Source organism: Hoplias malabaricus, chromosome 4, assembly GCF_029633855.1.
Source record: "Hoplias malabaricus isolate fHopMal1 chromosome 4, fHopMal1.hap1, whole genome shotgun sequence".
Classification (NCBI taxonomy): Eukaryota; Metazoa; Chordata; class Actinopteri; order Characiformes; family Erythrinidae; genus Hoplias; species Hoplias malabaricus.
Genome location: NC_089803.1, coordinates 44,306,779 through 44,320,742, shown reverse-complemented (window position 1 = coordinate 44,320,742; position 13,964 = coordinate 44,306,779). Strand labels below are relative to the sequence as shown.

Here is a 13,964-nt window from a genome sequence, read left to right as displayed (position 1 = left end):
TCTTTATCCCTCACCTGTGCGTGTGCAAAAGTTAATCCAAAAATGTCAGTAAGTTGAAGCTATAAGAAATGTTCTCTAATAGCTGGTCCACTGTGTTTAAAATGATTAATTTAGAAGCATGCTACAGCCCTCAAATCTGAAATGATTTCAGTTACATTAGATGCAGCATGTTGGTAACTTGACCATTAATTATTATGAATAGATAAGCAAAGGTTAATGTTTATCATGAGTACATTTTTTTTATTGAGGTTGTTACCAAACAACTTCATATTAAATAGAACATCCAGAAATATGTTGAACTTGTAGTTTAGTCTACATAATGAAAGCTATTATTAAATAATACTTATTTTAGGACAAGAGATCTTGTGAGCCTAGTTTATAAACATTTTTCTCCACTATGGTCATCTACATTTGTGTTTATTATGTATATAGTACATATAAGTGCAATATCCAGATTATTAATAGTGAATGAAGTGTGTGTGTGTGTATCAATCATGGTTTGTTATTTGTAATCAGAAAACTCATAAGCACAAAAAAGTATCACTTGTCCTAAGTAATATATCTTGATTTTAATTGCCTGTGACCATTATAATGTGCATATCCACATTTAACCCATCTCTGGCAGTGAACACCACACACACACACTAGTGTACTAGGGGCTGTGAACACACACCCAGAGTGGCGGGCAGCCATCCACGATGCTTGGGGAGCATTAATGGTTCACTGCCTTTCTGAAGGTCACTTTGGCCATGAAAGTTCCTGCCAGTCCTGGGGATTGAGCGGGCAGTCTTCCAGTACCAAGCCCAGTTCTCTAACCATTAGACCAAGGCTGCCCCTGTATAGGCAGACCATGTATAGTTTGATAAGCAGAATCCTAAAACACTGACAAGGTTTAACTTAAGACATAAAAGAATGTTGTAACACGTAGTGACTCTGTTGAATACTTCTTGAGGAAATGTGATCTAACTATTTGTAGAGGATCATTACCAGGATTATCATCCCCAACAAGATTTATATGTCAGAGTACTTTCGTAATTAGACATGCAAAACAAACAAAAGGCCAGCTTAGTTCATGCATTTATAATGCTTCCTTTTCTCTTCTCTGCATTGGTCTTTCTCACTGTTTATGACCAGACTTTTTAATTATAGTAATCAAAATTTGCTCTGCTTGCTATTTTCCCCACTTTTTTTTTCTCATGCTTTCCCTTTTCCTAGGTGAAAACTTTGACCAGAGTCCTCTAAAAAGGACATTCAAATCCAAAGTGCTTTCCCACTACCCAGAAAACATCGAATGTAACCCTTTTGACCAGGATGCTGTTAACATGGTGAGTGTACAAAACATTTGTAAATTAATGTGATCATATTTTCCAAAGTTTTGCCTACATAGATTCATAATATTTGCAGCTTGCTATGCAGACTGTCCATGGTTATTATTTGAATGTCCAATTCATCTCTAGACAACAAAAGCAAACACTGTTTTTGCATTTGTTACTGTGGCCATTTCTCCATTTCTGTCATAGTTTGGAATCAAAGCTAATACTTTGCATAAAAACAAGGCAAATATAGTGAAAACTTGACTTACGAATTATCCGAGATACAAGCGGATGCTCGGGCAATTTTGTTTTTTAAATTTTATTTATTTACTGTTTTTTTGCCTTTTAAGAGATCTGAGTTATGAGCGAGTGAGCTTATGCCACCCCCCACTAGGAAGCCCAGCAAGCATTCAGTTCACTTGGTTATCTTGCTGTCTCTATTTTATCGCAGTTTTTTTTTTTTTTTTTTTTTTATAAAGCAAGTAAGTTATGTTAAGCGATGGTGCAAGAAAAGGAAAACTCCTCCTAACCTACTCCACCAGCGTCTTCGTCTGATCTGGTAAAATACACGTAATAAAACCAGTTTTTTGCTTTACATTCTATTTTATTATGTATTATTGTTTTATGCATTATTTGTTGTTTATAAATTTTTCTTATTTAAAAACACGTTAAATTGTGTTGAGGTTTTTTAAGGGGGGTGGGGGGGGGGGGGCTGGAAAGAATTAATAGTATTTCAGTTAATTTTATTGGGGAAATTTTATTAGATAATTAATTAATTTATTAATTAATTGTGTTACGAGCTCGGTTACAGAACGAATTAAACTCTTAAGTCAAGGTATTACTGTATAGACATTTAATTTCAATAATAACATGTTCTCTGTCTTTTTAGTTATACTTTGTTGGTATGGTCAAGTAGTGATCTGTCAGAAAACATGAGTCTTTAAACAGTCTTGGATAACTTTAATTTATTTTATTTATGCATTAAAACTATTGAAAGATGATGTGTCAGGTATTAGTCAGTATATTTATGATCATTTCATGTTACAGCTTTCTGCTGTTATACATACACTAGGTCAGATTATTTCACAGTGTTGTTGATAGGAACCAGATGTTTGAAACAAAACCCCTCTAAATTAAATTGTTTACCGATAGAGAAATTTTGAAACGAAGCAGTGCAGTGTGGGCCTTGATGTGTGTGCAATGCTTTGCTTAGGGTTAGACTTTTCCTCTCATGCCACTGCAAGCCTAGGGCCAAAGCACACTGGACAAGGTAGACACTACCTGATATATCCTTTTGTTCCGGTAGAGTGTAAACTCCACTGAAAAGTGGCATAATGGAACAAAATGCCTTTGGCCTGGACAGAGCAGGAAAAGGAGCAGCGTGCATGATTCAAAATAGTGCTCATCTATCATTCAGGATGAGAACATTTGCAGTTAGAGAGGGAGCCTGACTAACAGACGGGGCTAAATCCTCCAAACCTAACGCTTTTTCCCCTCAAGCTGCTTTCTGTGATTTTATTTAAGCTACAGATGCCTTTGCTCCATGTGTAATCTTTCCATATTCAACCTAAATACAAGCAGAACAACTTTGAAAAATTGGCTCCCTCCACCAAACATGTTTTATTTGTTCGTGCAACTGACCAGCTGCATTAATCATGCCAGAGATCCACCTCCTACACCTGCATCGATTTTAGTGTGACGTGCATATCAGGCCTTTCCTCGCTTAATACAAACACATCCACTCGTCTGGCTCTTCAATGCTCTGGGGTAATGTTACGGTCCATGGCCACTGAGAAGTAACTGGACTCTGACCTATCATTCTCATGCTGCAAGGTCATTTTTTTCCCCCCATCCAGAGTGTAAACAGATGCTTTCCACTGCCGATGGAGCCATCAATTATTCACTGTGGTTCTGAGCCTGTGTCAGGCCACTGTACAAAAGAGCACGAGAGCGGGCTGTTCTGTCCAGCAATGATGTTTTTACTGTGTATTGAGGTTCTTAGTGTACAGTAATTGGGAGCTGGTTGGGAGGGGCGGGTAATCATGGTGCTCATTCTTAGGACATGGTCCACAGAATCCGAAGTAAAGCTTCTCTCATAATTGCTTTTCAAATTGCAATTCTTATCTCTCTTGTATTTTCTGTCTGTTTCAACCATTCTTTCATTTTGCTTTCACTTTGCTTTTGTCTCTCTCTCTGTTGTGCTCTCACTATCCCTTTTTTAAATTCTATAATATATATATTATTTTATATAAATAAAATATAAATCATTTTTTTCTTTTTGTAAGGCACTAGATATTCTTTTAAGCTCTTTTCCAACTTACATACAAACATTGGATAATGTAAATAATGTGATTAAAAAGTGACATTCACAATCATAATTAAAATAAAAAAGACCCACTTCTTCTCAAATTAAGTAGATGCTTCTTTACCATTTGCTAGCCCTCCTATCTGTTTTTGTGCTGGAAACCAGTTTAATGTGTTTATATAAATGAGTAAAAAAACAAAGCAGACATGCTAGGCTTCATCTCTCTGCTCACAACAGAAAAACAGCAAAGAGCCCTCTAAGCAGTGAAAATCATTAGAATATGCTTTATAGGTGGGTAATATTGACTCATTTTTGTTGTTTCAGATTATTTAGGTAGGGACCCACTCTAAATTTAAATGACACTAACTGCATGAAAGTAAACACGAACAACATTTAAAATGAATAACATGAGCTACAAATGAGTTTCTCTGGTAATTCACACTGTGAATAAAAACTTACAGACAAGTTAAACTTGTCTTTACGACTGTCCCCACAGTCGCAGACCTTGGAATTTAAGTCTGAAATGAGCCGCAAAATTATTTGTAACCTATTTTTCTATTAAGAAAAAGCTTTAAATTCTGACTTTCAGCTTGTGTAATAACTCATGGACTAATCAGATGCAACCAAACTCATAAAAATCAATTGAATATATTTTCCAAGTTGTTCAGTCCTGATTGTGATCAGTGTGAACATGAGATTTATTACCCACTTTGATTGCACCCCTTGGTTGTAATATTCTAATAAACCGTAATACTTAAGTCAGCTTACACAGATGTGCTTTCCTGATTGCTAATACAATAATATCCACCACAAAAGCACATTATTATACTAAAAAAAACATTGCATGGCTCACTCTGAAGTTGCTTCTGATTAAATTCCATACACTGAAATGGTTTGGGGACAGCTGCATGCTTGTGTCTGCTGAATAATGTGAGAGACAGGCAGAACTAATGAATTAGCCATAGGGGCCCAATATAGTCTCTGAGAGAGTGCTGTATGTCATCCTACATAAATCTTAGTTTAACCAGTATTCTTGCTTATATACTGAATATTCCCCTCAGTGATTGGGTATGATGCATCTGTATGAAGACTGTCTCCCTCTTAGTCATGTGATGTCCTTCCGCTGCCTGTGCATCACATGGCTTAGCAACACAGATTCCTTCCCTAGTGTAGAACGTACACTGTGTAGAAGTATCCACAACGCTTTGCTCACACATGGCACTGAAGATTTTTCCTCACCTCTGTGTCCTCTCATTCCTTCACAGATGTGTCATTTTCATTTCATGGTTTTCAACAAGCCTTGTAGATATATTACAAAGGCTAACCTCAGAAATATGAAAGCCATTAAGCGGCACAAGAAAACCCACAATGCAGTATAGACTGCTCCAGTGCGCCCACCTCTTTTCTTTGTGGTACTTTTATGTAATGCTTCTGAAGTATGAAGCATTCCCTTTCATCTGTTCTCACTTTCTTTTCAATCTTTATTTTGTATTACTTTTGTTTTAATATTACGTATAATTTTTTTTCTCTAGGTATATCTCCCTTTTTCTTCGTTTCTTTCTTTCCATATCTTTCTTGGATTTCTGTCTCTCTTGTCAGCCTTCTCTTTTGCAAATGTGTGTGTTTGAATATTAGTCATCAGTGAAATATTCTAATAAGTTGTCAGATTTAAATCTGTTTACCCAAATGTTGGTGCTAATAATACTGGGTGGGGGGTGTGGACATTTTTTATATATAAAATCAATGTAGAATCATTTTAATATAAATTTGCAACCCTGTTCTCTCTTTCTCCACAGCTCTGCATGCCTAAGGGTCTGGCATTTCGCACTCAGAGAGACAGCCTGGCCCCTCGCTTCCACTCTTTCCTTATCACGCGTGAGGATGGCTCTCGCACCTATGGCTTCGTCCACACCTTTTATGAGGAGGTCACCAGTGCTCAGATCCGCTCAGCCATGCAGACACTTCACCAGATGCACCACGCTGAGCAGCACACTTCTTCCCACGCATGCCCTTCATCATCGTCATCCTCATCCTCTTCTTCCTCCAGTATGGACTCTCTGGCCAGCAGCTCGGATGAGGCAGAGTCTCCCTCCTCTCGTGCAGGAGGTCAAGGAGTCTGTGGCTGCTCAGGTTCAAGTTATGATTCAGAACGGGATACTCTCTATGTCTCTAAAGCGATCTGCCTCATCACGCCTATGCCCTTCATGCATGCTTGCAGACGATTCTTATCTCAGCTGCACAGGGCTGTGGTTTCCCAAACCCCTCCACCGCTTCCCCTTGAGAGTTACGTCTACAATGTACTCTACGAGGTCCCATTGCTGCCCCCTGGACGCTCCCTCAAGTTCCATGGAGTGTATGAACCTGTCCTGTGCCAGCGGCCAGGGCCCAATGAGCTCCCGCTGGGAGACTTCCCTCTGGGTGAGGCCTTCCAGCTGCTGGGGGTGGAGAACCTGGTTCAGCTCTTCACCTGTGTCCTGCTGGAGATGCAGGTCCTGCTCTACTCACAGGGTGAGCCATCTGCTCAAAGGTGTACAACAATGAACTGTTGTAGGCTCTCATTTAGGCCCATACTTAAGTTCCTTGCTCATAACATGTTATTTTTGTAGTCCTTACTGAAAATGTGTGCAAGTTAAATAAAACCCAATAGTTCCGCTCAAGTTTTTAAAATTATCCACTCACTGTCGACATTAACACACACCTCGTTAGTCCTGATAAAATGGACAGTGAGTGTAGATGCAACGTAGGTGTTTATCTCCAGTTTAATCCAGTGTAGATAATGCTGCTAATCCAGTATGGCTAATGCTAATTTAAAAATTATTTTTTAAATTGTTTTGCTCCCACAATCTGAGTTTCCTGGATAAACACAACATTAAGGGCTGGGAGGATCAGAGAGATCAGACAGCATTACAAATGCACGACATTAGATTGAGATAATTAGACTGGCAAGAACAACATCAGGATGTGTGCCCAAAAATCTGTGGGCTTATAACATCAGCTCAGACTCCCCCATGATGAGCAAGTGAGTTAAACAGATCTATCCTTTACTGGTTAAAAAAAACATTTTGTGATGATTCAATGTGTGAATAGCACTGTCTAATTGTAGCTACTGTCACAACAAACCTCCATCACCCTAAGAAGATTTTGGGGAAATGAAATGTACATTTAATGTATTACGTTTGTAGTAGTTTATGGGAGGTGCCAAGAATTGTTTGCCAATGTACAGTAAGCAATAAGTGATTTATTACTTTTGTTGTATACTTTTGATTAATGCAAGTTAATTATAGTTATTACTTGCACCACATCTAGTCTGGCTGGATCTATTTTAAACCGCTAACTAGGATTGCACAAAATTAAATGGGTGGGGGGATTCACAAATAATCCACAAAACCTTTTAAATTGCTCCTGATCATGGAGATGGATTGGAGGAATTTGGCAAGCATTCCCTCAGGCACCGTCATAATATCCTGTCCCAATATGACCTTGTGAGTTGTGAGGCATGAAAATTCATTAGTCTTTTCACTGCTTATCTGAATCAGCAAAAGAAGCATCTTCATAGGCCCTTACTATCTCAGCTGCTTGCTTTCATCACTACAGCATGGGTCAAACCCCACTAAAGTCAGCTGTGATGTATTCGCGCCTCCAACCCTGTCTCTGCAGTGCCTTTGATGTTGAGTGGGAGGAAGTGTAAAGACAGGAGAAGAGCTAATGAATATTCCATTGCAACGCAGTGCGTCTTTAGCTCTGTGAAAACTGAGTCAGTACGCATGCAAATTTGGTCTTTGGAGATGCTTTGAAATCATTGAGCTGGATCTACAATTGAAGCAAGTGTTGTAGTCAAGATCATCAAACCCATGTTCGAATGAAGATCAGTTTAAGAGATTTTTTTTTTCACCAGAATATAAAATTAATAGGAGGACAGTGGATACATTTGAAATTCATTTGCAGTTCACCGAGAGGCTAAACCTAAAATTAAATGTGTTTGAGAAGAGCTGTGGCATGTTTTGCCAAACTGGATTCAGATGTAGAGAAAGGGCTATTTTTATTATTTATGAATGTATTGTTGTTATTTAGCAAGGAGGCTAACAAACTTGATAGAATTTAACCGGTTTGTTTTGGGGGGGAAATTTCCAGAAAAGTTTCTGCAAGGCTGCAAGGTTTTGATTCAAGTAATCCAGTCCAAAGGTCAAGCCACCAGTTACTAACAGTGTATGTAAACAATTGAGTCATTGAAAATATGATACATTTGAAATAAATAAAGCCTGAAATAAATCAATATCTTGGCTATAAGTTTACAATAACGTCTTGTGGAAATATGATGAAATGAACCCAATATTACATGATATTTTGGTGTTGTAAAAAAAAAAATAATAAATAAAATAAAACAGCTTAAATCTTTTGCCTAGGTGTATTTAAACATTGGGTTTTAATTATATACATATTCAGTACAACCTAATCATATCACTTGGCTTTGCTTTAAACAGCTTTAGAAAAGTTGTGAATTGTGGTATTGAGTTATGTTCAAAACATGACTGTGAATAACTTTTAAACTAGATTGTGTGGTAAGTCATAATTATACTGCTGCAGACAAATAGCAAATTGTGTAATTATTCTTTTAATTGTAAGTTAAAATCCGTGATCTCAGTGTGTAATGTGACATGCTCCACATGGACAGATGTGGTGCCTTAATGACCAAAGACACTGTGCGCTTGTGTGTTTGTAGATTACCAGCGGCTGATGGTGGTGGCGGAGGGGATCACTACGCTGCTTTTTCCATTCCAGTGGCAACATGTATATGTGCCTATCCTTCCTGCTTCCCTACTGCATTTCCTAGATGCTCCTGTGCCGTACCTCATGGGTTTACAGTCCAAAGAGGGCACAGACCGCTCCAAACTGGAACTGCCTCAAGAGGTAACTGTGCAGACACTTGGTTAAAGGATACTTTTTCCCTTCATAATAAATGTAAATTAAATAACACAAGCAAAATCAAAAATCAAGATTCATGTTTTACATAACAGCATGGCCTACAGCTGGGGTCCTCATACTTTTTAATCAAAGGGCCAGCTCAGTTTTTTTTATATTATATTTTTTTTGCTTTCAGTCTTTGGGAGGCCGGATTGTAGCCAGAGAAGAAAACTTCTAGGAAAAAAAAACTATATACAATGTTATGAAATTAAAAGCATTTTTATATTTTCTTTCTAATATTTTGAAAATATAATGTCATTGTGCAGTACGGGATGGCAATTTGTTCCCCCTGCGCATTACCCCTGAGTTTCACGGTACACGTGTGTGAGCGCGCAGGGACCATTTCTCACTAGAAAGCACATATATTGAATTTAAAAGAGCTGGATTGAAGTGGCCATAAAACTCCAACCTAGCTGGTGGCACTGTCCCAAGATGTGGACGGCGTTGCTCACATAGCCATGTTAGGGAGAAACGGTAAAACCTATCCTGTTAGTGATGTGGGCTCAGGAGGCGTAACGAGATCTTTATTGTTTGTACCACATGGACTAGACACTGATCATTTTGGACGAATATTATAATGCAAATTTCCATCAATGATCAATTCATTAGTCGTTAAATTGGTATTGAGACATGTCAGTATCATCTCTACCCAACTCTTCGCCCTTGGCCAGATGACATGCTTTGCTTTTGTAGTTAAAGGGGCTGGTCAAACAAAAGCAGCAGGCAGTATTTTGCCTGTGTGCAATAGTTTGAAACCCCCTGGCCTACACTGTCAGAAACCACCTAAGCAAGTTTATTTAAGGCACTTAAGGGAAGGTTGTGGGGGATTTATGTGAAGTTTTGCTATGGACAAGGAAGCTGGAGGACCTCTGTTTCTTAGCCGGTGAAGAAGTCATAAACGAGGGGTACAAAGGAAACTGATAAGAGAGAAAGATTTGTAGGGGGTTGTAGGAGGGGTTTCTTGTGTGGTTCTTTGACCAAACCTAAATATTTTCATAACTCTGTTTTGTGTGTACAAATCACACTCAAAACTAAACCTGAGATGCTTTTAGGAGGTGAACTTCTGAGAATGATGGTGCAGTTCTGAGTGGCTTGGATATGGGCATGGAAGGCAGCCCCCCTAAATAACTGCAGATTACATAATTGGACAGTGTGATCAGGGAGTTCTGGAGGGTAGACACTGGGTATTAGGGTCTGGATGGGATTAGTATGGAATGGTTTCTGTGGTGAAAAGTCAGTATGTGGGTTGTCAGAGACATAGAAGGTAAACCATAGGATTCACAACAAATTTCTTTAAATTAACTGGCATGGCAAAAGGTTGCTAGGTTTAACAGGGCTCGGTAATGGAACTTGTAGGTAGAGTTGGGGCTCCCAGGAAGCAGAAGAATTATCAAACTCAGACAAAACATGGACGAAGTCGTCAAGCCGAGGGTGGGCAAACCATTATTTGGAGAAACCAAAGTGCTGATTAGATCCAAGATGGCTGTGAGGTAGTTATTTGGGACCTGCCCTCTAGAGGAGAAAGCAGAACAGAAGATCATGTAATGACTAGAGAAAGCAAGCACAAATATAGGATTAATCAGAACTGATGATGCGTAAAATTGTAGGGTGAGAAGAATGTCATTAGTGTCGATGGTGTCGGCAGAGGAGAGTAGCAGCAAGTATATAACAACTGCACTTTGGAGAACATGCTGATACAGGCTGGAAAAGGAGGAGTAGGGGTTTTGGTTGAGTTGTGGTTGAATATGGAGCCAGTATGGCCACAATGAGGCAAAGCAGGGGAAAGAATCATCGAGAGGGATTGGGATATTAAAATAAGAGGTTGAGGAAATTGATGGAAAAGCCCAGTGTGAGAAGCAATAGGTAGATGCAAATGAGTAAAGATATGTGTAGCAAATGCAAGCATTTTAGCTGTGGCTGATTAAGACTTCTCGGGGTTCAGCTCTTGGAGCGCTGGCATGTTGCAAAATTCCCCCCAGATAAAGCTGCATTGGTGAAGCTATGCTGTCGTGTCTAGAAGGCGGAGCAATCTGTAATACTGACAGCAAGCATTTAAAATGGGTACTGCACTCCAAATTCAAAACTCTGGAGAGAGTTTTCTGCCCCCTGCCCCTTTTCCCCAGACATGAAGCTCAAGCGGGTTACCCGATTGAGTAAACATGAATATACACAAACAAGTGCGTTCAAGAAATTTGGTTGTTCGTATCTAAAAAGAAATATACCATAATCCACCTATTTACACAGAATCATGTACATTATTTCACTAAAATATCAACCTACACTAGCAGAAAGTAATAATGAATGAGCCACCACCATTTTGTCTTGTATTCACCAGCATCATATATGATTTTTCCATTTCCACCTCAGTGTTCCATCTTAAATGTCATTTTAACTTCTTATTCACAATTTTTGTTTAGTTCTATCTTAAATTGCTCTGTTTACAAGGCTAATAATAATGGTGTCATTCACCAACTACTTTTTTTTTAAACAAACTTTATTCCTCGCTTTCTTTGGTTGAGACACAAACTACAGAGTTTACACCTTTTAATTCACACATACGTCACTGTACTTTATATAGTTTTTTGAAAATTACTTGATGTTACCTGTTTTAGGAGAAAATTAGCCAACTCTGCATTTGTCTTGTAGTCCTGCTGGGCTCTTAGCTGTGTCCGTTATTCAAATACATTTTCAGTATTTCCCATAGTAAAACTGGCCATGCTTTTTAGGTCCGGTACAAGCTAACCTTCTCTGTTCCCTTGTCCACTTCCATGGCTGCAGCACACTGCCTGTTTTTTTAATTTTTAAAATTTTTTAAATTTTTTAAATTTTTTTTATTATTATTATTTTTTTATTCCCCCCTCTTTCCCCTCTCTATAGTTGTACTTATTTAGTGCCTTTCTACACTCCATAGGACGCCTTACAATCAATACTACACAGAACACAATTTCATTCAACACTCAATCAGCACACACAGTGGCAAGAATCAGCAGCCAAATGCACACAGCATACTCTCAACCAGGAACAACTGTCCTCTTGGAGGACTGCATCCAGCACATCCATGCAATATGGAGTGCCAACCTGTATCTGGGCATACACACAAATACAGACATTTATTCACTCATCCCAGAACCATCATTAGAGTAGCAACTTCACCTAACCAACCATGTTTTTGAACTATTGGAGGAAACCGGAGACCCCAGAGGAAACCCAAGCAGACACAGAAGGAATATGGAAACTCCATCCAGATGGGACTTGAACCCAAGACTGTGCTGCTCCTGGCAGTCAGGGCTGTGAAAACTTAGCTGTGATTGAACAGAGGTTGGGATCACTGGATGAAACACCAAAGAAGGATTATGCAGACTGTAGCACTTTTTTGGGGTTGCCTGTGCTTCAACTTAACATTGCTGTGATCGCTGATGACACATACTAATCACTTTATGATTTAGTACAGTAAATATATTACAGATGGCTCTCAAGATCAAGAGATTTTGACTCTGAATCTGACTTGAACTCCAAGTTTATGAAAAATCTTTTCTTTTTTTTTTAAATGGGAACAATATCATGCGTATTTAATTGGCTCAGACCCTACTGTATGTTAGGCTTAAATCACTGGCAAAACTAAAGAAGCCCCCTTCAGACATTGAACATATCTTGGCTAGCCTCATTTTGGGGCAAGAGACACTTGTGTAAATTGGATCTACTTTGCCAGACTATAACTTTAAATTCATGCACTCGCTAACACACATCCTTGTTCCAATGCTCTGTCTTAGTGCCAAGGGCTGTCTGGAGACAATGTTGAACTGATGGCTGATGTTTTACCCTCCTATCTAATTGCTTTGTTGCATTGCTTTGCAGTGGGTTAGAGTTAAATATTCATAGCTTGCCTAGGATCCTTAAGAATCCCAAGAGGCTATTCCCACTTCCTCTCTCTTAAAGCCCATTCTCCATGCCCCCAACCCCTTTGTCTGTGTTCCCATGGCGCACAGCATCAGATTTTGTTCATCTTGCTATTGTTTGTCTAAGTTAAGCAAGTGTGGTGTCCTTGGTTTTTGAGACTGAAATTTGTACTGCACCTTATTCTCAAATACATCTTTGTTCAGCCCTGTTAATACGCATCTCAAATCTGAAGAGAGAATTGCTCCTGTCCTTGCTGTCTTTGGTTGCGTTCGATAAAATGTTCCTGTATTCTTGTGTTGTGTGTACTTCCTAGAATATGTGCTATGGATGTTAGTGTGTAAACTTTTTAGAGAATAATTTAAACAATGAAATAACAGTCTTGCGTGCTTTTGTGTTGCTGTAAGTGTAGCTAAATTATCTGTTTTCAAGTTTGAAGGTAGTTTTTGAAACATAGATACCTCCTTGCCTACTATTGCCCAGCTATTGAAGAAGCAAGATAGATAATATATTTCTAATAATCTGTGCAATAAAGTCTGTAATAATCTTTAAAATAGGTTATTAATTAATGCAAGAAGGCTTAACACTAGTATAACGTATATATGCAATGCATGAACATTATTGTAGTAAGGAAACACAGATGGATGGAAACAATTCAGTGTCCTGAATTTCAAATTCTGTCAAATCGGTGAGGTTGTATGGATACAGTGCGGTCTGTCCCCTCCATATCTGTGGCAAATTTTGACTGCTGTTCATAATTCTTGTGCCACCCTTCACATCACATTGAAAGTTCCCAAAATGAATTCAGAGCTAGGTTTGTCTGCATTTCAGTCTGCTGCAGCCAGAGACTGAAATTCGCTGCAAAATCTCTGAGACTCTTATTGTAAATAAGAAGCTGTTCTTAAAAAAAAAAAAATAATCAATTATAAATTACATAATATAAAAATACATTTATATATAAATTACAAAAACTGCACAACACCATAAATAGTTTGCTTTAAATTTTAGGCTTGAGTAGCCCTTTAAAAAATATAATAAAATATATATATATTTTGATTATGTAGGTGATTGCTTAAGAGTAACTTAAAAGTAAGATTACCAAAAAAAAAAACATCATGATTGCACAGCAGCTAGTGTCGCAGTCACACAGCTCCGGGGATCTGGGGTTGGGGGTTTGAGTCCCGCTCCGGGTGACTGTTTATGAGGAGTTTGACATGTTCTACCTGTGTCCATGTGGTTTTCCTCCGGGTGCTCCGGTTTTCTCCCAAGGTCCAACAAACACAGGTTGGAAGGTGGATTGGCGACTCATAAGTGTCCATAGGTTTGTATGTGCAAGTGTTTGTGTCGCCCTGTGAAGGATTGGTGCCCCCTCCAGGATATGTTCCTGCTTGCGCCCAGTGATTCTGGGAAGCATCCGGTTCCACCGTGACCCTGAACTGGACAAGTGGTTACAAACAATGAATTAATCAATGAAAAAAATAATTTTCCTG

The 13,964-nt window shown here is 38.7% G+C and overlaps 1 protein-coding gene across 11 annotated transcripts in view; it reads left to right on the top strand.

The window, feature by feature from the left end:
* dennd5b (DENN/MADD domain containing 5B) overlaps positions 1 to 13,964 on the top strand; it is a 59,933-nt gene that overhangs the window by 21,877 nt on the left and 24,092 nt on the right. For all 11 annotated transcript variants that reach the window (XM_066667346.1, XM_066667345.1, XM_066667344.1 and 8 more), the window contains 3 exons: positions 1,216 to 1,325; positions 5,415 to 6,126; positions 8,339 to 8,526. In XM_066667346.1, coding sequence (XP_066523443.1) covers positions 1,216 to 1,325; positions 5,415 to 6,126; positions 8,339 to 8,526 — 1,010 coding nt within the window. The remainder of the gene's footprint in view (positions 1 to 1,215; positions 1,326 to 5,414; positions 6,127 to 8,338; positions 8,527 to 13,964) is intronic.